General features: G+C 42.4%; 1 protein-coding gene across 3 annotated transcripts in view; it reads right to left on the reverse strand.

The window, feature by feature from the left end:
- Positions 1–4,809: 4,809 nt before the first annotated feature.
- The window catches only part of Slf2 (SMC5-SMC6 complex localization factor 2), a 55,021-nt gene continuing 42,127 nt past the window's right edge, over positions 4,810–17,703 (reverse strand). For all 3 annotated transcript variants that reach the window (XM_041661050.1, XM_041661051.1, XM_041661052.1), the window contains 6 exons: positions 17,514–17,601; positions 15,936–16,067; positions 15,553–15,630; positions 11,632–11,718; positions 9,854–9,922; positions 4,810–7,905 (listed from right to left, as the gene is read on the reverse strand). In XM_041661050.1, the coding sequence (XP_041516984.1) occupies positions 7,870–7,905; positions 9,854–9,922; positions 11,632–11,718; positions 15,553–15,630; positions 15,936–16,067; positions 17,514–17,601 (490 nt within the window). In that variant the 3' untranslated portion in view covers positions 4,810–7,869. The remainder of the gene's footprint in view (positions 7,906–9,853; positions 9,923–11,631; positions 11,719–15,552; positions 15,631–15,935; positions 16,068–17,513; positions 17,602–17,703) is intronic.

The following is a 17,703-nucleotide window of genomic DNA, read 5'->3' on the forward strand; positions in this document are numbered from 1 at the left end:
CTTCATTCCTCTTCCAGGATTCCCCAAAGCTCATACAGTTTGGCACCCAATCCATGAAATCTCAAGAGTCTGGACTGTGTGTGACTGCAGACTGCTAGACAGAAGGGCCCAGATCACACTTCCACCCCGTCAGAATGTCTCCTGGCACCCTGCAAACAGGGTACTTACTGTGTGTGTGGTGCAGTGGGGGAGATTTGGAGATACGCTTATATTCGAAAGAGCACACACTTTAAAACATTTCTTATGTTTACTTTGTGTATGCATGCATGCATGAATGCATGCATGTCACCACCCATGTGTAGTAGTCCAGAGGATAAATTACAGGCAGTCTGTTCTCTTTCAAGCTCAGAGGTTGCCAGGCTTGGTAACAGACCCCTTTTATCTGCTGGGCCATCTTGCCTGCCCAAGCCAAGCCCATGCTTTACAGACTGCCCTGATTCCCTTCTTTTTCTGTATCCCCATCCCATTGTGAGGAGTCAGTAGCTTCGTTTTATAGCTGGGAAAACAGGTTTGAAGCGGATTGTAACTTGCCTCAAAATATGTTGAGCTGATGGAGGACAGGACTGGAAGAATCTGAGAAGGGTTAGACAGGCAAGCCTGGGGAAAATGGCTAGAACAGACAGACTTGTTAGGTAGAATAGGAAGAAGGGGCATGCAAAAGGCTAGTGGGTTTCATTTGGTGATTCAGGAATGTTCTTAGTGGAAGATAGAGAGGGAGAAGTCAGCTAATAGCTTGGAAAGACTTGAGAAGAGCTGACAGATCCAGTACAGATCGAAATGGTAGGCTTTGTGGGAAGGTGAGTTGGAGGCAAGAAAAGACAGAAGACTGCCAGCCCCAGTACCTGACACTAGAGAAACTGCAGGGACCGGTAGGTTAAGAAGCCTGGCTCCCCAAATCCAAATGCAATGCTGACTCCACACCCCTCAGGAGGAAGCAAGTAGGCCAGTGTGGCAGGTTCTGCAGCTCACTGAGCTGTAGGGAGCTGTGAAAGTCTTCAGGGAACATGCAAAGTACAGATGAAGTCTTGAGTGAATGTATATTGTTTAACATGGGCATGGCTATATCAAGGGCCACAGTACCTCAGGCCCCTGGGTGGTCTGAGCCTTCAGGAGGTCCAGTGCAGATGTTGGGAGTTTGTGCAAGTACAACAGTGTGTGCAACTAAGAGTGTTTAAGAACAACCGACCAGTGTGTGTAAAAACCAGCAACTGCAGCTTCCTCTGCCTGGATGACTGCAACCTGAGTTTGCTCCCCAATAGAGACCTTCTGAGATGAGCTTCCTCCTCCCCGTGCTGTACAAAATAAATTCACTGGGGTCCAGTTGTTGGTGGCTAGGGTGCTGTTCCATCAGCGTGAGCACAGTCCACACAATCCCAGCTTTCCTATATGAGCATGTTTCTTTTCTTTCTTTTTTTTTTTCTTTCGAGACAGGGTTTCTCTGTAGCTTTGGAGCCTGTCCTGGAACTAGCTCTTGTAGACCAGGCTGGCCTCGAACTCACAGAGATCCACCTGCCTCTGCCTCCCGAGTGCTGGGATTAAAGGCATGCAATACTACCGCCCGGTGTATCTTTTCTTCATTCCATCTCTGAGACCCAGTCAGGATTCTAGGGCCAAGGCATGCTCGCTAGACACAGCACTGAGTGCTGAGTAAGTTGTGATGGCTGATGTAGACTCTTGCACCTTTTTTTGTTGTTGTTGGATTTTTGAGACAGAATTTCTTTGTGTAGCCCCCTGGCTGTCCTAGAACTTGATCTGTAGACCAGGCTGACCTTGAACTCAAGAGATCCACCTGCCTCTGCCTCTAGATTGAAGGCATGCATGTGCCACCACCGCTAGCCTGTTCTTGCACCTTTTCATTTTTATTTATTTAGTTTTTTTGAAACAGGGTTTCTCTGTATAGCCCTGGCAATCAGCCACCAGAGGGTTCTTACCTCTACCAATGCTCAGACCAAAGGGGCAGTCGTGTCCTTAGACTGCATTGAGCTCCTGTCTCCTCCCGGTTTATATTCCTCTTTGCTCAGCCGTATCACTCCTGTCTCCACTTCCCTAGTGCTGGGAGTAAAGGTGTGGGATCTCCTTTGTGTGAGCTGTTTCTCGTTTAGACTGGATCAATTTCTAGTGGCCTTGAACTAAAAGATCCACCTGTCCTGGGATTAAAGGTGTGTGCCACCACTGCCTGGCCTCTAGTGGCTTAGTTCTGCACTCTGATATTCAGGCAAGCTTTATTTGTTAAAACACAAACAAAATATTACCACACCTGCGAATCAAGTGGGCAAATTCTTTTTTTTTAAAAAATATTTCTTTATTTATTTTGTTATATACTGTCTGTGTGTATGTCTGCAGGCCAGAAGAGGGCACCAGACCTCATTACAGATGGTTGTGAGCCACCATGTAGTTGCTGGGAATTGAACTCAGGACCTTTGAAAGAGCGGGCAATGCTCTTAACCGCTGAGCCATCTCTCCAGCCCCCGCAAATTCTTGACTGTAAAGAGAGGAATTGAAATCTAAACATATTAGCACTAATTGAAACAGGTTTGTTGAACACACCTTTGATCTTGGCAGTGGAGGCAAGAGGATCAGTTCAAGGTTATCCTCAGCTATATAACAATTTATATAATACATAATATAGCCTGGGCTATAAGATTTGTGCCAGATCAAAACAAATAAAAAACAGTTCTAATGCAGTAACTTTGTTCCCTGGGACCCGAGGTCGGCCATTTGTCGAGTGGGGTGTTACCCGTCCTTGTAGTCACTGCTGGCAGTTTCACAGGGCAGCTGTGTGAAGATGCCATTGGGAATTCTTCAGAGAACACAAACCAACTAGACTAAGCTAGTCTGCCTTCCCAGCTCTACCGTAAGACAGAGTGAGGCTGGTGTCCCGCAGACACTTCAGGGCTCCAGGGCTGGTACACAGACGTGAACTCCTTGTGTCCGGGAAGATGCAGCCTAGGAACTGAAACTCTGGCCTAGTCAAGATGTCCTCCTACCTCTTGCCCACCTGGTGCCTTTGCTCCTGTGCTGCCATCTCTGCCTCTGGTTGCCAGCACTTTCCTTGTGGAGGGTATGATCTTTTGGCCACACACAGCCTTGGCAGCAACTGCCACCTGTGCGACAATGCTGCATGTCGTCTTCCTGTGCCCCAGAGGCCTGCGTGGCCTGTTACGTTTTCTAGAATCCTAGCCACTTGTCTTGGAGTCAGATCCAAAGCTGGTCTTCTGGCTTGGCCTCCCTTGACTCCAGCCATGGTTATCAAGAAGAGTGTGTCAGGTCACGTCTGCAGATGCTGGAAGGCTACTCTCCACCATCAATCTCACGCTGTAGCCCAGGATGGCCTCAAGCTTGTGATCCTCCTGCCTCTGCCTCCCATGTGCTGGGATTTTAGGCATGAGCTATAACACCAGGCCAACATGCTTGGTTTATTTAACAAGAAATCATATTCTTATGTCTGGCAGCAGGAACAGGGATGGACGCCTCTAGAATTCCCAGTCTGAAAGAACAGCATCCCCAGCTGTGACTGCTGGAGTTAAGGTCTGATTTAGAAGCAAGAACAGCCCCAGGTGCCTGGTTCTGGCCAATTTTATTTTTAAAATTAACTAACTGGTTAATATGTGTGTGGGTGTTTTCCCTGCATGTGTAACTGAGCAGTAAGTTCATGCCTGGTGTCCATAAAGGTTAGAAGAGGGCATAGGAGTTACAGTTGTTATTCGTCATAAGGATGGGAATTGAACCCAGATTCTCTGGAAGAGAAGCCACATTAACTACTGAACTATCTTCTCCAGGGACACCAAGTTTTTCTTATTTTCTTTTCTTTTGAGACAGGCTTTGTCTTCATAACAATTCTAGATGTCCTGGAACTAACTCTGTAAACCAGGCTGGCCTCAAACTCAGAGATCTGCCTGCCTCTGCCTCCTAGATGCTGGGATTAAAGTTGTGTACCACCACTGCCTGGCTCAACTTTGTTCTCTTAAAGAGCCTCCTTAGAAGGTAAGTTAATAGCAGTTAAGGTCCATCTGTTCATGCTGCGTGCCAGACTTTGTGCTGAGTGACTGCCATGCATCTGAGTCCTCACAAACCCAAATCAGAGTTATTCTTTTCAACAGGTTGAAGAAACTCAGGTAACTTGCTAACAAAGGCCAGTGTGGTGAACTGAGGTCTGAGGCCACATAGGTCCTTTCCTTAAACCACAGGCCTACCCCTAGTAGTTATGCCCACACCTGCTTCTACCTGGGCTGTCACCATCCATTCTCAACCTTGTCTACCATAAGGGAGGGCATACTGCATGGCTGTGGCACTATGGCCCTGGCAGCCCTGCCTAGGCCTTCTATGAGGTTATGAGCTTCTCTTATGAGGTGTCAGCTTTCCCACAGCTGCCAGGGCACAGGCGGCTCCAAATCCTTCTAGACTGTAAAATCACCTTTCTTGACCCTGGGCTCTAGAACACGACACCCAGGTCAGGGGTACTTCTTTCCTCTTCTGTTTTCCTCATACACCAGCAGGTAAGAGGAGTTTGTATTGCTCACCACCAAACCCTAACATGTAGGTTCTCAGTAACAGTCGAATGGATGTGGAGAATGAGGTCAGAATGAGCTTATTAAATTCCTGACTGTAAAGTATACAGCAAGTTATTAATTGGGTGATGTAAACATGAACTGTGGACAGTTGTGGCTTTGTTTTCTACAGATAAAGCAGTATCAAGATAAAAAAAAACAAAACAAACCTGTAGAATCCAAATTAAGGAAGACACCAGTTTAAGACAGAACATTCCAGAAACTGTCACCTCCACTCCTCAATCAAATGTCACCAGACACGTTTAAACTGAGAAAAAAGTTTTAATGACACATACACATACATTTAGAGAACTTTAAACAAGACATAGTATAAAATCTCAAAGAAAGGAGGGGGAAGAGGAGGAAACATTGCATTTACTGCCTAAGAGCTAGTAGATGAACTGGCTGGCGCCCGGGACAACCGACCGACACACAGCTGATGAGGTGTGCCTGCCTGCACCATCGAGATTGGCTGAGAGACAAGCCAAGTCAGTTCTCTGAACTCAGCTGCTTATCAATGAGTCACTTTTAAAATGTAAAAAAATTACTCTTGGTTTAAAGACTCCACACATTATTACTGGCCAGTCCCCATCAACTGTATCTATTTTGATTGAGGGAAAACAAACAACCAAACAAAGAAAAAACCAAAACCAACCAAACAAAGAAAAAACCAAATGCTTCAACAGAGCCTGGATGGTAACACACTATCGTACTTATCACTTACTGGGGATATATATATATATATATATTTTGTGAAGTCAAAAGCAAGCTATTACTTGCACTCAAAACAAGAACAAAATGCCGACCTTCCAAAAGGTGACAAAGGCACCACTGCCATCAGGAGATAGGACAAAAAAAAAAATGCACAAATGCTGACTTTAGTGCTACACAGATGATTTGTGCACAGAGCCTCTTCATGTAACGTTATTACAGAACTGTATTTTCAGATAACAGGAAAAGCAGGTTAGAAAAGGCAAACAGTTACACATAAAGCATCAACACAAGGACTTTAATTTTCAGCTTGCAATAGGGGTAATAAGTTTGACATACACAACAAGAAAATTAGACAAGGTGATTTTTGGCACAGTAAGATTGCCAAACACACCACCACTCAGTGCAAGCTTTGTTTGCCAAGTACCAAATGTGGCCTGACAGTCTTTGTGCAATGAGCATTTTCTCCCTCTCTACCATCCCATTATCTGGGCAACAACAGCTGGAGGGAGACAAAGCATGGGGACTCAGAAGGAGATGGAAAATACTTGATTTGGGAGAAAAACCATGAACTACTTGTGCTAAGTAGAATCATAAATTTCTATGAGAACCCAAATGCAAATACTGACTGTACTATGACCTGGAGACTGAAGGCTGCTACCAGAGTCATGAATACAAGGGCCTAAACTGATGTCTGGCCATTTATTTTAAAGGGAAGGACAAAGTATTTTTCTCTCATGGAGAAAGACAATTGAAAATAGATTTTACTCTTATTGGAACTGCTAAATAAGAATGTATCAAAGTGGTTTTAAATTTGATGGGTAGTTATCCGTTGAAATTGCAATATAAAAGGGTCACTTAAAAACCTGAATAACCCACTTGTCCCCGTCAATGTACACAATAGAAAATATTTACACACTGTAATTACAAGCAATATAAGCAGATTTTTATATTTTGAGATTTTTGTACACTTTACACAATGCAAAATGAGAAAAATATGAACACTTATAAAATTACACACAAATAATGTATCTACAAGGTATTAAATTACAGAGTGAAAGCCCCCATTGTTGGGCAGATAGATGCCAGAGTTTCAAGCTTCTGTCAAATACAACTCTTTGTATCTATCTCTTTAACCATAGTGGCATTTTGTAACAATACCCTTGAGAGGTAGCATCAAGATACTATTCTTACCAGTAAACTCAACACTGAAGAAAACTTTTGTTGGTCTGACTCTTGGAGCCTTGATCAGCCTCAGAACTTGAAAATTTGATTTGTTTATTCCCTGTAAGATCTCTAACTGCCCAATGCTTGACATGAGCTCAAAAGCTACTGCTATTTTAAATGATAATTTTAAGATAAGAATGGTTTTTATTCCTAAGCCTCAATTTAGAGGTAGAAAGTTAGCTCTCAGAACTTATTTTCTCCTCTCAAACCATAAACATTGAGCCCAGTTCCCTTTCTAACCCCCACCTGTACATCAGCATGCTCAGGAGGGAACAAGTCACTCATGCCAGTTTTCAAACAAGCAGTTGGCATCCATTTCAGGAAGCAAACCCTCCCCAGCCAGGCAACGGTCTGTGAGAGTGTTACTACCAAAGGTCTCAAAGAGCCTAGGCTCAATCTAGCGTGCGCACCTCTGCTGACCCTCTACCATCTAAACTAGAGGATGGCTTTCCAGTGTTTAAAAGAATTTAGAGCAGCTGTGGTTTTCAAGTGCAACAACTTCAAGATACAAACGCTCGAGTGAACACACACACACACACACACACACAGTGTCCCCAAAATAAACATCACCAAGGTCTCTGCTAAATTATATACTCGTGGGAACAAGGTTTTTGGAAACTTCCAGATTTTTTTAAGCCTTTATACAGAGACTTCTGTAATATAGTTACCAATGGACAGAATTCTGACTTAGCTAAGATTTTATGATTGAATCACATTTTAAAAATATATGCATTTACAAGAAATCCTAAACAAACTGCCTATGAATGTTCTGGCATTTTAAAAACGGCCACTACTTTGTAGCTTAATCTCTTCCTCTAGGCAATCTGACAGCATGTCTGTTCCTTAGCTGACTTTAAACAGACTTCAAGACTTCAGATCTATAATTTTGATAGTAAAGGGACAGTGTAAGAACTGAAACTGCCTATGGTTTACAGACCCAGACTCCTGACTACAGAACTCTATTCTAGGCTTTCCCTTTGTGCCCTAAAATAACCAAGAGGAAAATGAAAACTAGCTGGACCCCAGCCTTCGTTTCAATGTCCAACTCCTCATGTTGGCCCATACTTTTCCTCTTTATTTTCTGTGATGGTCCAAGTGCAATGAAGTCACCTACCAAGATAATCGCTGAAAACTTAACAAGGGGCTCTAGGAGGAGCAGGCTGAGTTCTTCTACCAGCTGTGTCTACCCCTACCCTTCTCTTATAGGCTCCCGTTCTTTCCTCTAAGGTCAAGCTGCAGATGGCATTTCATATCTGCTTCAGACAGGGCGAAGTCTTCATTACCAGCCTCATCACACAGTTGTGTTCCATAGCATCTGCTGGATCCCACAGTAACTCTCTTGGAAAGGTCCTTCTCGCTTTGTATTTCTGCTGCTGTACTCCTGTTAAGAATCTGGCACCCAGAAGTCATGAAGCTGCCCCTGGAAAAGGGAGAAAAAAAGGAAAATTTAATCAGATTATTAATTAATACTCTTAATCACTGGACAGCAGGCTTTGATAATGAAAGCAGAAAAAAAATCATTACATATACAAGCCTCTGAAAGCATCTTTCTTGTTTTGAGACTGGGTCTTATATTATTAGCTCTGGTCAGCCTTGAACTCCCAGAGATTTGCATGCTTCTGTCTTTCAAGTGCTGGGACTAAAAGCACGAAGCCACCATGCCCATTGAAAATTTCTTATGATTTTACAACCTTTACACTTTTGTACTCTGGCAATAGAAAGGGATAATACAAATACAGGACATTTTTCTCATGGGCACACTCACAAAGGGACGTATTTAAGGAGATTAAAAGTGTTAAACTTACTAATAAAAAGTTTTGCTATTAATGCCATATTGGCATAGGACCTTAACATTTTGACGGAACTGAAGAGATGTCTCAGTGGTTAACAACACTGTCCACTCTTCCAAAGGACCCGAATTTGATTCCCAGCGCCAAACTAGCAGCTCACAACTGTTTTTAACTCCAGTACCAGGAGACCTGATACTTCCTAGCCTCCAAAGTTATCTGGCATGCAAGTGGTATGCAGATATACATGAAGACAAAACACCCCCCCCACACACACACACAAAATAAAATAACAAAAAACTCCACACTGCACTTGGCAAAGTCTTTCTAGCATGCACAAGGCCCCGGATTTGATCCTCAGCTTAGAATGAGCAGGATGTAGTGGTGTATACCTACAGTGGAGGAAGACAGATGAAGATCAGAAGCCTAAGGTTACCCTTGTCTATACAGAGAGTTCAAGGGCAGCCTGAGCCCCATACAAATACTGAAATGCTGTGAGACAAAGAGATTCCACCAAGAATATGCTCAAGACGTTTTCCTTTAAACAGATTCTTACATAAAACCTTATATATAAATGTTCATGGAAATATTTCTTTTCTTTTTTGAGTTTTCTTTTCTTTTTAAGATTTATTTATTATGTATAGTGTTCTGTCTGTATGTATGCTTGCTGGCCAGAATAGGGCACCAGATCTCATTACAGATGGCTGTGAGTCACCACCATGTGGTTGCTGGGAATTGAACTCAGGACCTCTGGAAGAGCAGTCAGTACTCTTTTAACAGCTGAGCCATCTCACCAGCACCCCCTCCTTTTTTTTTTTAAATATTCATTTATTTATTATGTATACAATATTTTGTCTGCATGTATTCCTGCAGGCCAGAAGAGGGCACCAGACCTTACTACAGATGGTTGTGAGCTACCATGTGGTTGCTGGGAATTAAACTCAGGACCTTTGGAAGAGCAGGCAATGTTCTTATTCGCTGAGCCATCTCTCCAGCCCCCCTTTTTTGTTTTATGAGATAGAGTTTCTCTGTGTTAACAGTTCTGGCTCTCCTAGAACTTGCTCTGTAGTCGAGGCTGGCCTCAAACTCAGTGATCCAAGCCGGGCGGTGGTGGCGCACGCCTTTAATCCCAGCACTCGGGAGGCAGAGGCAGGCGGATCTCTGTGAGTTCGAGACCAGCCTGGTCTACAAGAGCTAGTTCCAGGACAGGCTCCAAAGCTACAGAGAAACCCTGTCTCGAAAAACTAAAAAAAAAAAAAACTCAGTGATCCCGCCTCTGCCTCCCAAGTGCTGGGATTAAAGTCGTGGGCCACTACTACCTGTCGTGAATTCTTAATAGTCAGAAAGTAAAATCGGCCCTGAAGGGGAACAAAAAGAGGCACAAAGGTGGTGGAGGAACTGGGAGGGACTGCCGAAGTTCAAGTGTGGTGCTGGTCTTCATTCTGTGGCTATAGTGCTCAGCACAGACTAGGTAGGGAAATGCACAACAGGCACTTTATTCTAAGAGAGCTGTAGACTCATGACAACCATACATCACGCAGTGGGTTTCATAATAAATAAAACTGTTAAATAAAATGATACCTGAGTAGGCCGACAGTTCTGGATTATTTCCTGCCATTTTCCATGTATCCTGGCAACCAAGTCTTTCACCTTAAAAACAACAAAAAGAGGAGAATATCAGATCAGAGTATCCTCACTTAAAAACAACTTAACATTTGATAGAAAGCACCTCATAGTTGCTGCTATGGAGGTGCATGGCTGCACTCCCAGCACTCGGGGGACTGCTCAAAGTCCAAGGCCAGTCTGAACTGTGTGTGAGATCCTGCTTCAAAAAACTGAAACAAAACAATAACAACCAAAATAAGCATAAAAGCCACATATATTTCATAGCTATCACAGGCCCGTACCCAATAATTCTATTTGATTGCTGTCAAGAAAAGGCTATTTATCTTTTGCAGAGGCTTTCAAATGACAACATTTTAAATTACCATAATTTATTTTTTCACAATCTACAATGTCAAATAATTATGACTTCATTTTCTTGTGCGTTTGTTTTTTGAGACAGGGTCTCTCTGTATAATCTTGGCTGTCCTGAACTCCCTATGTAGACCAGGCTGGCCTCAAACTCATAGAAATCCACCTTCCCGTTTCCTAAGTGCTAGGATTAGGTGTGAGCTACATACCCAGTCTTAATTTTCTTTCATTTTATGTGTATGGGTGTTCTGCCTACATGTACATCTGTTCATTGGCCACCAAAGCCAGAAAGAAGAGGGCTACAGATCTCCTGAAGGAGAAGTATTACAAACAGATGGTTGTGAGCTGCCATGTAGGTGCTGCAAATCTCATTTGGGTCCTCTGGAACAGCACCCAATGCTATTAACCACTAAGTCATCTCTAGTCCTTAATTTCCTTTTTAAAAATTATTATTCGGAGACAGGATTGCTCTATTTAGCCCTGGAAAACCTTAGATTTAAAGCAGTTTTCCTGCTCCTGTCTCCCATGTACAGAGATTACAACAATGCACCACCATACCCGATTTCTCGTTACTAAGGACAATCCAGAAGGTTCAGAGAATCACAATGCTGCCATCAAAGAAATTTTTACTTTCTATTCTCTGGCTTTTGAACACCCAGCTAGGGAAGCTGAAGGGTGGACCATTTTATAGGGCCCAATGCACTGACTGATTCAGCTTTACCATAGCTTGCTTCTAAAATAGGCTCCATAGAAAGACAACAAAAAATGTTTTTGTTGGGATATGGCTCAGTAGTTAAGAGCAGTTATTCTTGTGGAGAACATAGGTTTGAGTCCCAGAACCTACATGGTAGCTCACAAACATTTATAACCTTAGATCTAGGGAATTCAATGCCCTCTTCTGATCGCCAGGCACAAATATAGCACACTATAGCTCACAGACATACATTTAAGGAAAAGCACACATAAAATTACACATGTCTAAAATGTTTTTAATGTGTTACTTGCTCCCTTCCACTGAATCAGAAGATCCTAACTCCCTGCCACTCCCTTTGTAAGTGCTACACAAACCTCTGTACCTGGCACCTGCTACACACAGATTTAGCCAGTCTGTCAAACTCAAAGGTGTCCTGCCAACAACACACAAAAACAGGAAGCAGGGTACCCTGTGAAAGATGGGGCTGCTGTGTAAGCCAGAGTCAAGGGGAAGCAAGGTGGATCAGTACAAGTCTATGCTAACTGGGAGCTCTAAGGACATCTAGTCTGTTTTAAACAAGGAATAAAGGAATAAGGCAAGGGCTGACATTCATAACTGTCCTTAGACATCCCCATGAGCACCACGTCACATGCACGATCACACCCCACCCCACCATAAATAACATACTTACTTTAGTTCTGTAGAAAAGCCTTGCATCTTCCCTAATATCACACTTAACATGCTTTTCCAAAGCCCCACAAAGCAGCACGAAATGTTTCTATGTAAAACAAAACAAACACAAAAGATGAAAACAATTCCAAAGTCTTGCAAAATAAGACTATGCAGTTAAAAAAAAACAAACCCAAATCACTTAAAACTTACTTGTTAAAGTCCCACCAGTGAAAGGTGTTGACTTCCATAAGAACATAATGGTTATGACTCATTGCTAGTGAATTAAAACAATATACAAAAAAATACATGTGGCACGGCGAATGCTTAGCAGCTTTAGTTATTAGGTAGGCGGAGGCAGGAGGACTAGCTGAAGATCATCAAGACAAAACAGTGAGATCCTTTCTCTTAGAGAACACCAGACCTGTTAGAACCATTCAGTGGACAAAGTCCTCACTACCAGGCCTGACCTGAGTTAACCCTCAGCACCCACAAGGTAGAACGAACCCCAATTACCATGTGGGCTTTGGCATACTCATGTGCACACAATTTAACTCCTAATACTTTTCTCCACCTTCTGAGTGCAAAGAACTTCAATTACAGGCATGTGACATTACTCTTGGCTCAAAAACAAAACAAAACAAAACAAAAACACCTGCCCCTCTGCCCTTTATTGGGCTTGGAGAGATGGCTCAGTAGGTTTTGGTTCCTAGTATCCACATTAGGCATCTCACAGCTATCTGTTAACTGTAGCTCCAAGAGATCCGGGGTCTTTGGCCTCCAAGGGCACCTGCACTCAAGTGTGCATACCTATATGAAGGCACATAAACCTACGTGAAAATAAAACTTTTTTAAAAATTAAAAAAAAAACTTTACCTAGAGAAGCTAAATAAGAAGGTGAACCCAAAGAAAAACATATAGGCATCCTCCTGAATATTAACCTTCATCAGGCGATGAAAGGAGACAGAGACAGAGACCCACATTGGAGCACTGGACTGAAATCCCAAGGTCCAAATCAGGAGCAGAAGGAGAGAGAGCACGAGCAAGGAACTCAGGACCGCGAGGGGTGCACCCACACACTGAGACAATGGGGATGTTCTATCGTGAACTCACCAAGGCCAGCTGGCCTGGGTCTGAAAAAGCATGGAATAAAACTGGACTCGCTGAACATAGCGGACAATGAGGACTACTGAGAACTCAAGAACAATGGTACTGGGTTTTGATCCTACTTCATGTACTGGCTTTGTGGGAGCCTAGGCAGTTTGGATGCTCACGTTACTAGACCTGGATGGAGGTGGGTGGTCCTTGGACTTCCCACAGGGCAGGGAACCCTGATTGCTCTTTGGGCTGACGAGGGAGGGGGACTTGATTGGGAAAGGGGGAGGGAAATGGGAGGCGGTGGCGGGGAGGAGGCAGAAATCTTTAATAAATAAATAAAAAGAAAAAAAACTTTATTGTGTAAGTATGTGTGTCAACCCTGATTGCTCTTTGGGCTGACGAGGGAGGGGGACTTATTGGGGGAGGGGGAGGGAAATGGGAGGCAGTGGCGGGGAGGAGGCAGAAATCTTTAATAAATAAAAAGAAAAAAAACTTTATTGTGTAAGTATGTGTGTCTGCATGTGTGGAGGTCAGAAGACAACTCTGTAGAGCTGCTTCTCTCATCCCTTTACATGGATGCTGGGGAGTGAACTTGGGTTACTCAGCCTGATTAGGAAGCACTTTACCACCAGAACACCTTGTTAGTCTCATCCATGATTTTTAGCTGCATTCTCTTAGTTTTCTGAGAGGTAGTCTGGTTATATTATTCAGGTTGGCCTTGAAACCTTGGGTGCAAGCATCCTCTATTCTCCAGAGTAGCCAGGATGAGCCAGAACATCTGGCCTAATCTCCTTTCTCCCACCAATACTTGAGATTGAATATGGTGTCTCCAACAAGTTAGAAAGTGTTTTACCACTGAGCTACATTCCTAGCTTTCTTACTAAGCTGTCCGGGATGGGCTTGAATTTGTTATTACCCAGTGCCTCAGCCTCCTGAGCAGATGGGACTACAGGCGTGTGCTACTTGGGCTTTTCTTCTGGTTCCCCCACCCCTCTTGGCTATGCATGGAACTCTACAGATCAGGTTAGCTTTGAACTCAGATGTGCCTGCTTCTACTTGGATTAAAGGCGTGCACTAAGTGCACCTGCACCATCAGGCTTTTTTTTTTTTTTTTGAAGTAGGGTCTCACAATAGCCTTGGCTGGTTTAGAACTCATTATGTAGACCAGGGTAGCCTCAAACTCATAGAGAGCTGCCTACCTCTGCTGGGATTAAAGATCAAGCCTGGTTTGGTGTGTTGTTTTTTTTGTTGTTGTTTGTTTTTTCCCCTACTCCTGAGACAAGGTTTCACTATATAGCAGTTGTTTTCAACCTGTGAGTTGAGACCACTTTAGGGATCACATATTAGATTTCCTGTATATTAGATATTCACATTATGATTCATAATAGTAGCAAAATTAGTTATGAAGTAGCAACTAAAATAATTTTATGGTTGGGGATCATCACGACATTAGGAACTGTATTAAAGCTGAGAACCACTGCTCTACAGGCCAGGCTGGAACTCACTCCAACTCAGGGTAATCCTCCTTTCTCAGTCTCTAAAATTCTGGGATTATAGGCACAAGCCAGTATAGTTAGCAAGCACAGGCTTTTATTAATAGAGAATCAAATTTATCTACTCCAAAAAGTTTCCTTGTCTGGAGAGGTGGTGTTTGGTTTTACATCCAACACTTGGGAGGCAGAAGGAGGATCAGAAAAAGTTCAAGGTTACCCTCATCTGTATCAAAAATTGGAGAGACTGGGCTATATGAGACACTGTTTAAAAACACACAGAATAGCAGGTCTGGGAGCACATGCTGCTAATCTGGATCTTGGGAGTGCTGGGATTAATGGTGTACATTTCCACACCTAGCTTCAAAAATAAAATTCTTGTTGGGCAGTGGTGGTGGTTGTGGCAGTGGCATCGCACACCTTTACTCCCAGCACTTGGAAGGTAGAGGCAAGCGGATCTCTGTGAGCTCAATGCCAGCCTGGTCTATAAAGAGAGTTCCAGTACAGCCAGGCCTATACAAAGAAACCTTGTCTCAAAAAACAAAACAAAAACACAAAAATGAAATCCTAAAAAAAAAAAAAAATATTTTGTGTATGTGTATAAATATATACACGGATGCATTAAGGCCAGAAGAGGGCATCAGATCCCAATACAGATGGTTGTGAGCCACCATGTAGTTGCTGGGAATTGAACTCAGGATTTCTTGTAGAGCAGCCAGTGCTCTTAACTGCTGAGTCATCTCTCCAACTCAGAAATGAAATTGATATGGAGAGAGAATTCAGAAATGTACATTTGAAGTAGAATGAGTAATAGTAGTTTAATTTTAACTTGGCAGGCAAAAATTTCTAAATAACATTTAAAAAATTAATTTTGTGTACATGTACATGTGCCATGGTGTACATGTGGCAATTCCTAAGTTGGCTCTTTCCATCATGTGGGGCCTGAGGACTGAGCTCAGATTGCCAAATCTGGCAACAAGGACCTTTATACCACAGAGGCATCTCCCAGGTTTCTCTAAATCACCATTTTTAAAGGCATTCTAGTTTTTCTAAAGGAACATAAAAGCCAGAGGAGGTTCAGAGGAAGAAAGTGAGAAGAAACCAGCTAAAAGGTAGTCTACTCGGTGACCCTGGTATCTCATGATCACACTATTGCCAGGGTATGGTCACTAAGCTCTATTCCAACCAACCACTACTGAGAAATCATTTTTGTCACTATGATCTGGTTGCAGGTTGCTATGACTTCTGGATTTCTACAGCAAAACCAGTCAACTTTCAAGTTGCCTTCTGACACACACATGCTCATTCGTTCCACCACAGGACACCTATTTGTAACAATACCGGATATTACCTACCCGTTGTCCAGAAGAAAAAGAATGAGAACAACTAACTTCCCCAACTAAATGAAGTAGAACATAGGTCAGGTAATATGCCTGTTAGAGAGATGAAGACAATTACTACTCATGAAAATGCTAGCATAAATACCACCCAGTCTACCAATTAGCAAACTCCCCAGGAAAGACAGGATTTAACTTTGTGAGGAAGAAAAAGCCATGTACTTAAACCAAATTAAGTGCTTTTTCTTTTTAACCACCTTACAGCTGCCACAGTATAGGTTAAATTACTAACAACTGCCCCTTCACACCAACTTTCAATTCTACTCTGAAGAATTTTCTGACAGCAATAAACATTGTTTACTCTATGCCCCATGCATTCTCTGAGCTCTAGCTCTGGATACCTGCTTTTCAAGTTCTAAATGAAGACTGTCATCAATTGTTCCATTTGGTTGTTCAGCCCTTTTCTTTAAGACCATTTTCTTCAACAAATCAGAAGGCTTCATCTGCACTAGATAGCGATGTAGGACTGAGATCTATTAAGGGAAGAAGGACTTGGTCAATTCTAGTGTAGTGTTCTTTTTTGAGCTAATTCCGGTGTACCCACTGTTATTCTGGCTCCTTTTCCTGGCTTGGTAATTCTATGACACCCATAATTCTGTTTACCTGAAAGTCCTCAATTGCTTAAGAAGGTGTTTTATATTAAGATTTAGTATTTGTAATTTAGGTTAAATGCTTAGAACAAGATCAAATGATATTATATATGATAGAGGTCATTGAATTCTAAGAAAGAAGCATTATCTATCCAATGTGGTGGTTTACGCTTGCAATCCCAACACTTGATGCTGAAGTAAGAGGATCACTGGGAGTTGAAGGCCAAGTGGGCTATCAGTGAGTGAGGTCCAGCTGACATCAAGTAGTAAGCCTGATGGTTATTCATGCAGTTCTCTTTTATATAGATATAAAACGAAAAGGTGATAGGCAAGACAAATCCTATCCAGGATCCCTTGGTAGCTATAAATATTGCTGAATGGACTGAGGACTTTTAGCTATTTTAGTGGCTCAGGAATGGTGCCCACGAATCTCCAATCAAATCCACTTCCACCTGACTAGGGTGGCAGTTGGTTGGTTCTGTCCCATAGTATCTTGTGCATATTCTAATACTGCTCTTACACGTAATGGTTCATATCACTATACTATCTTCCAGAGTACAGTCTCATTTTTCATTTATTTCTAGGACATAAGCTAGTAACTTACAGTGAATTGCAATTCAAATAAAAACAATACAGGGCACCCGAAGTTTTGTGTATTTTTACACTCAAAATAAGGATAGCCCTTGTCTTAGCTACGGTTTCTATTGTTGGGAAGAGACACCATGACCACAGCAACTCTTAGCAGGAAAACATTTAATTGGGGTGGCTCGCTTACAGTTTCAGAGGTTCAGTTCATTATCATCATGTCAGGGAGCATGGCAGACATGATGCTGGCTACATTTTGATCAGAAGGCAACAGGAAGTCAATTTATGATTTTCTTAAGAGTTTATTTATAGATTAATTTATCTATAATTGTCCTATAGGATAGAAGCTATATAATATCCATTTCAGAGTTGATAAATTGGGTCTTTTTTGGGGGGTATAGAGTTTAATTAGTGGGTCAGGGAGGGGAAAGAGAAGGGGGAAGAAGACAGAGAGGCGGCGGGGGCAGGAGGTAATAGTTCCCTCTTCAGAAAAAGGTTGAAAGAACAGGTATTTTTTATTTATTAGGTACAATGCAAAAGATTACATCAGCAATATCATGCTTGAAAGTTTGAGTTTACGAAGGACTTTGTTTTGGATGAGACAAGATTTCTTGCCTTCGCAGTGCTGGGATTAAAGACATGGGCCACCGAGTCTAGCTGGTTAGGACTTCTGATTTAGGATTCATTAAATTTCCCAACATCTCACTAACTCTCCCATTTATTAGAACAAAAGAGTATTTATACCTGAAGATTATTGGCATTAGGGATATCTTCGTGTTTTTCATCCAAAAGCTTTGAAATAATCACTAGACTGAGGCACTGCCTCAGTTGCCTGGAATTAGAAATAAAAAGTTTTTATAATGTGTTTAAACAAAACAACTTGACAAGCAAGCAAATGAGCCAAAAGGAGTCTTAGTCTCTCAAGGCTGTATCG

This window comes from Microtus oregoni, unplaced genomic scaffold, assembly GCF_018167655.1.
Source record: "Microtus oregoni isolate MIOR12 unplaced genomic scaffold, Mior012 000012F_ref0000307, whole genome shotgun sequence".
In the NCBI taxonomy this organism is placed as follows: domain Eukaryota; kingdom Metazoa; phylum Chordata; class Mammalia; order Rodentia; family Cricetidae; genus Microtus; species Microtus oregoni.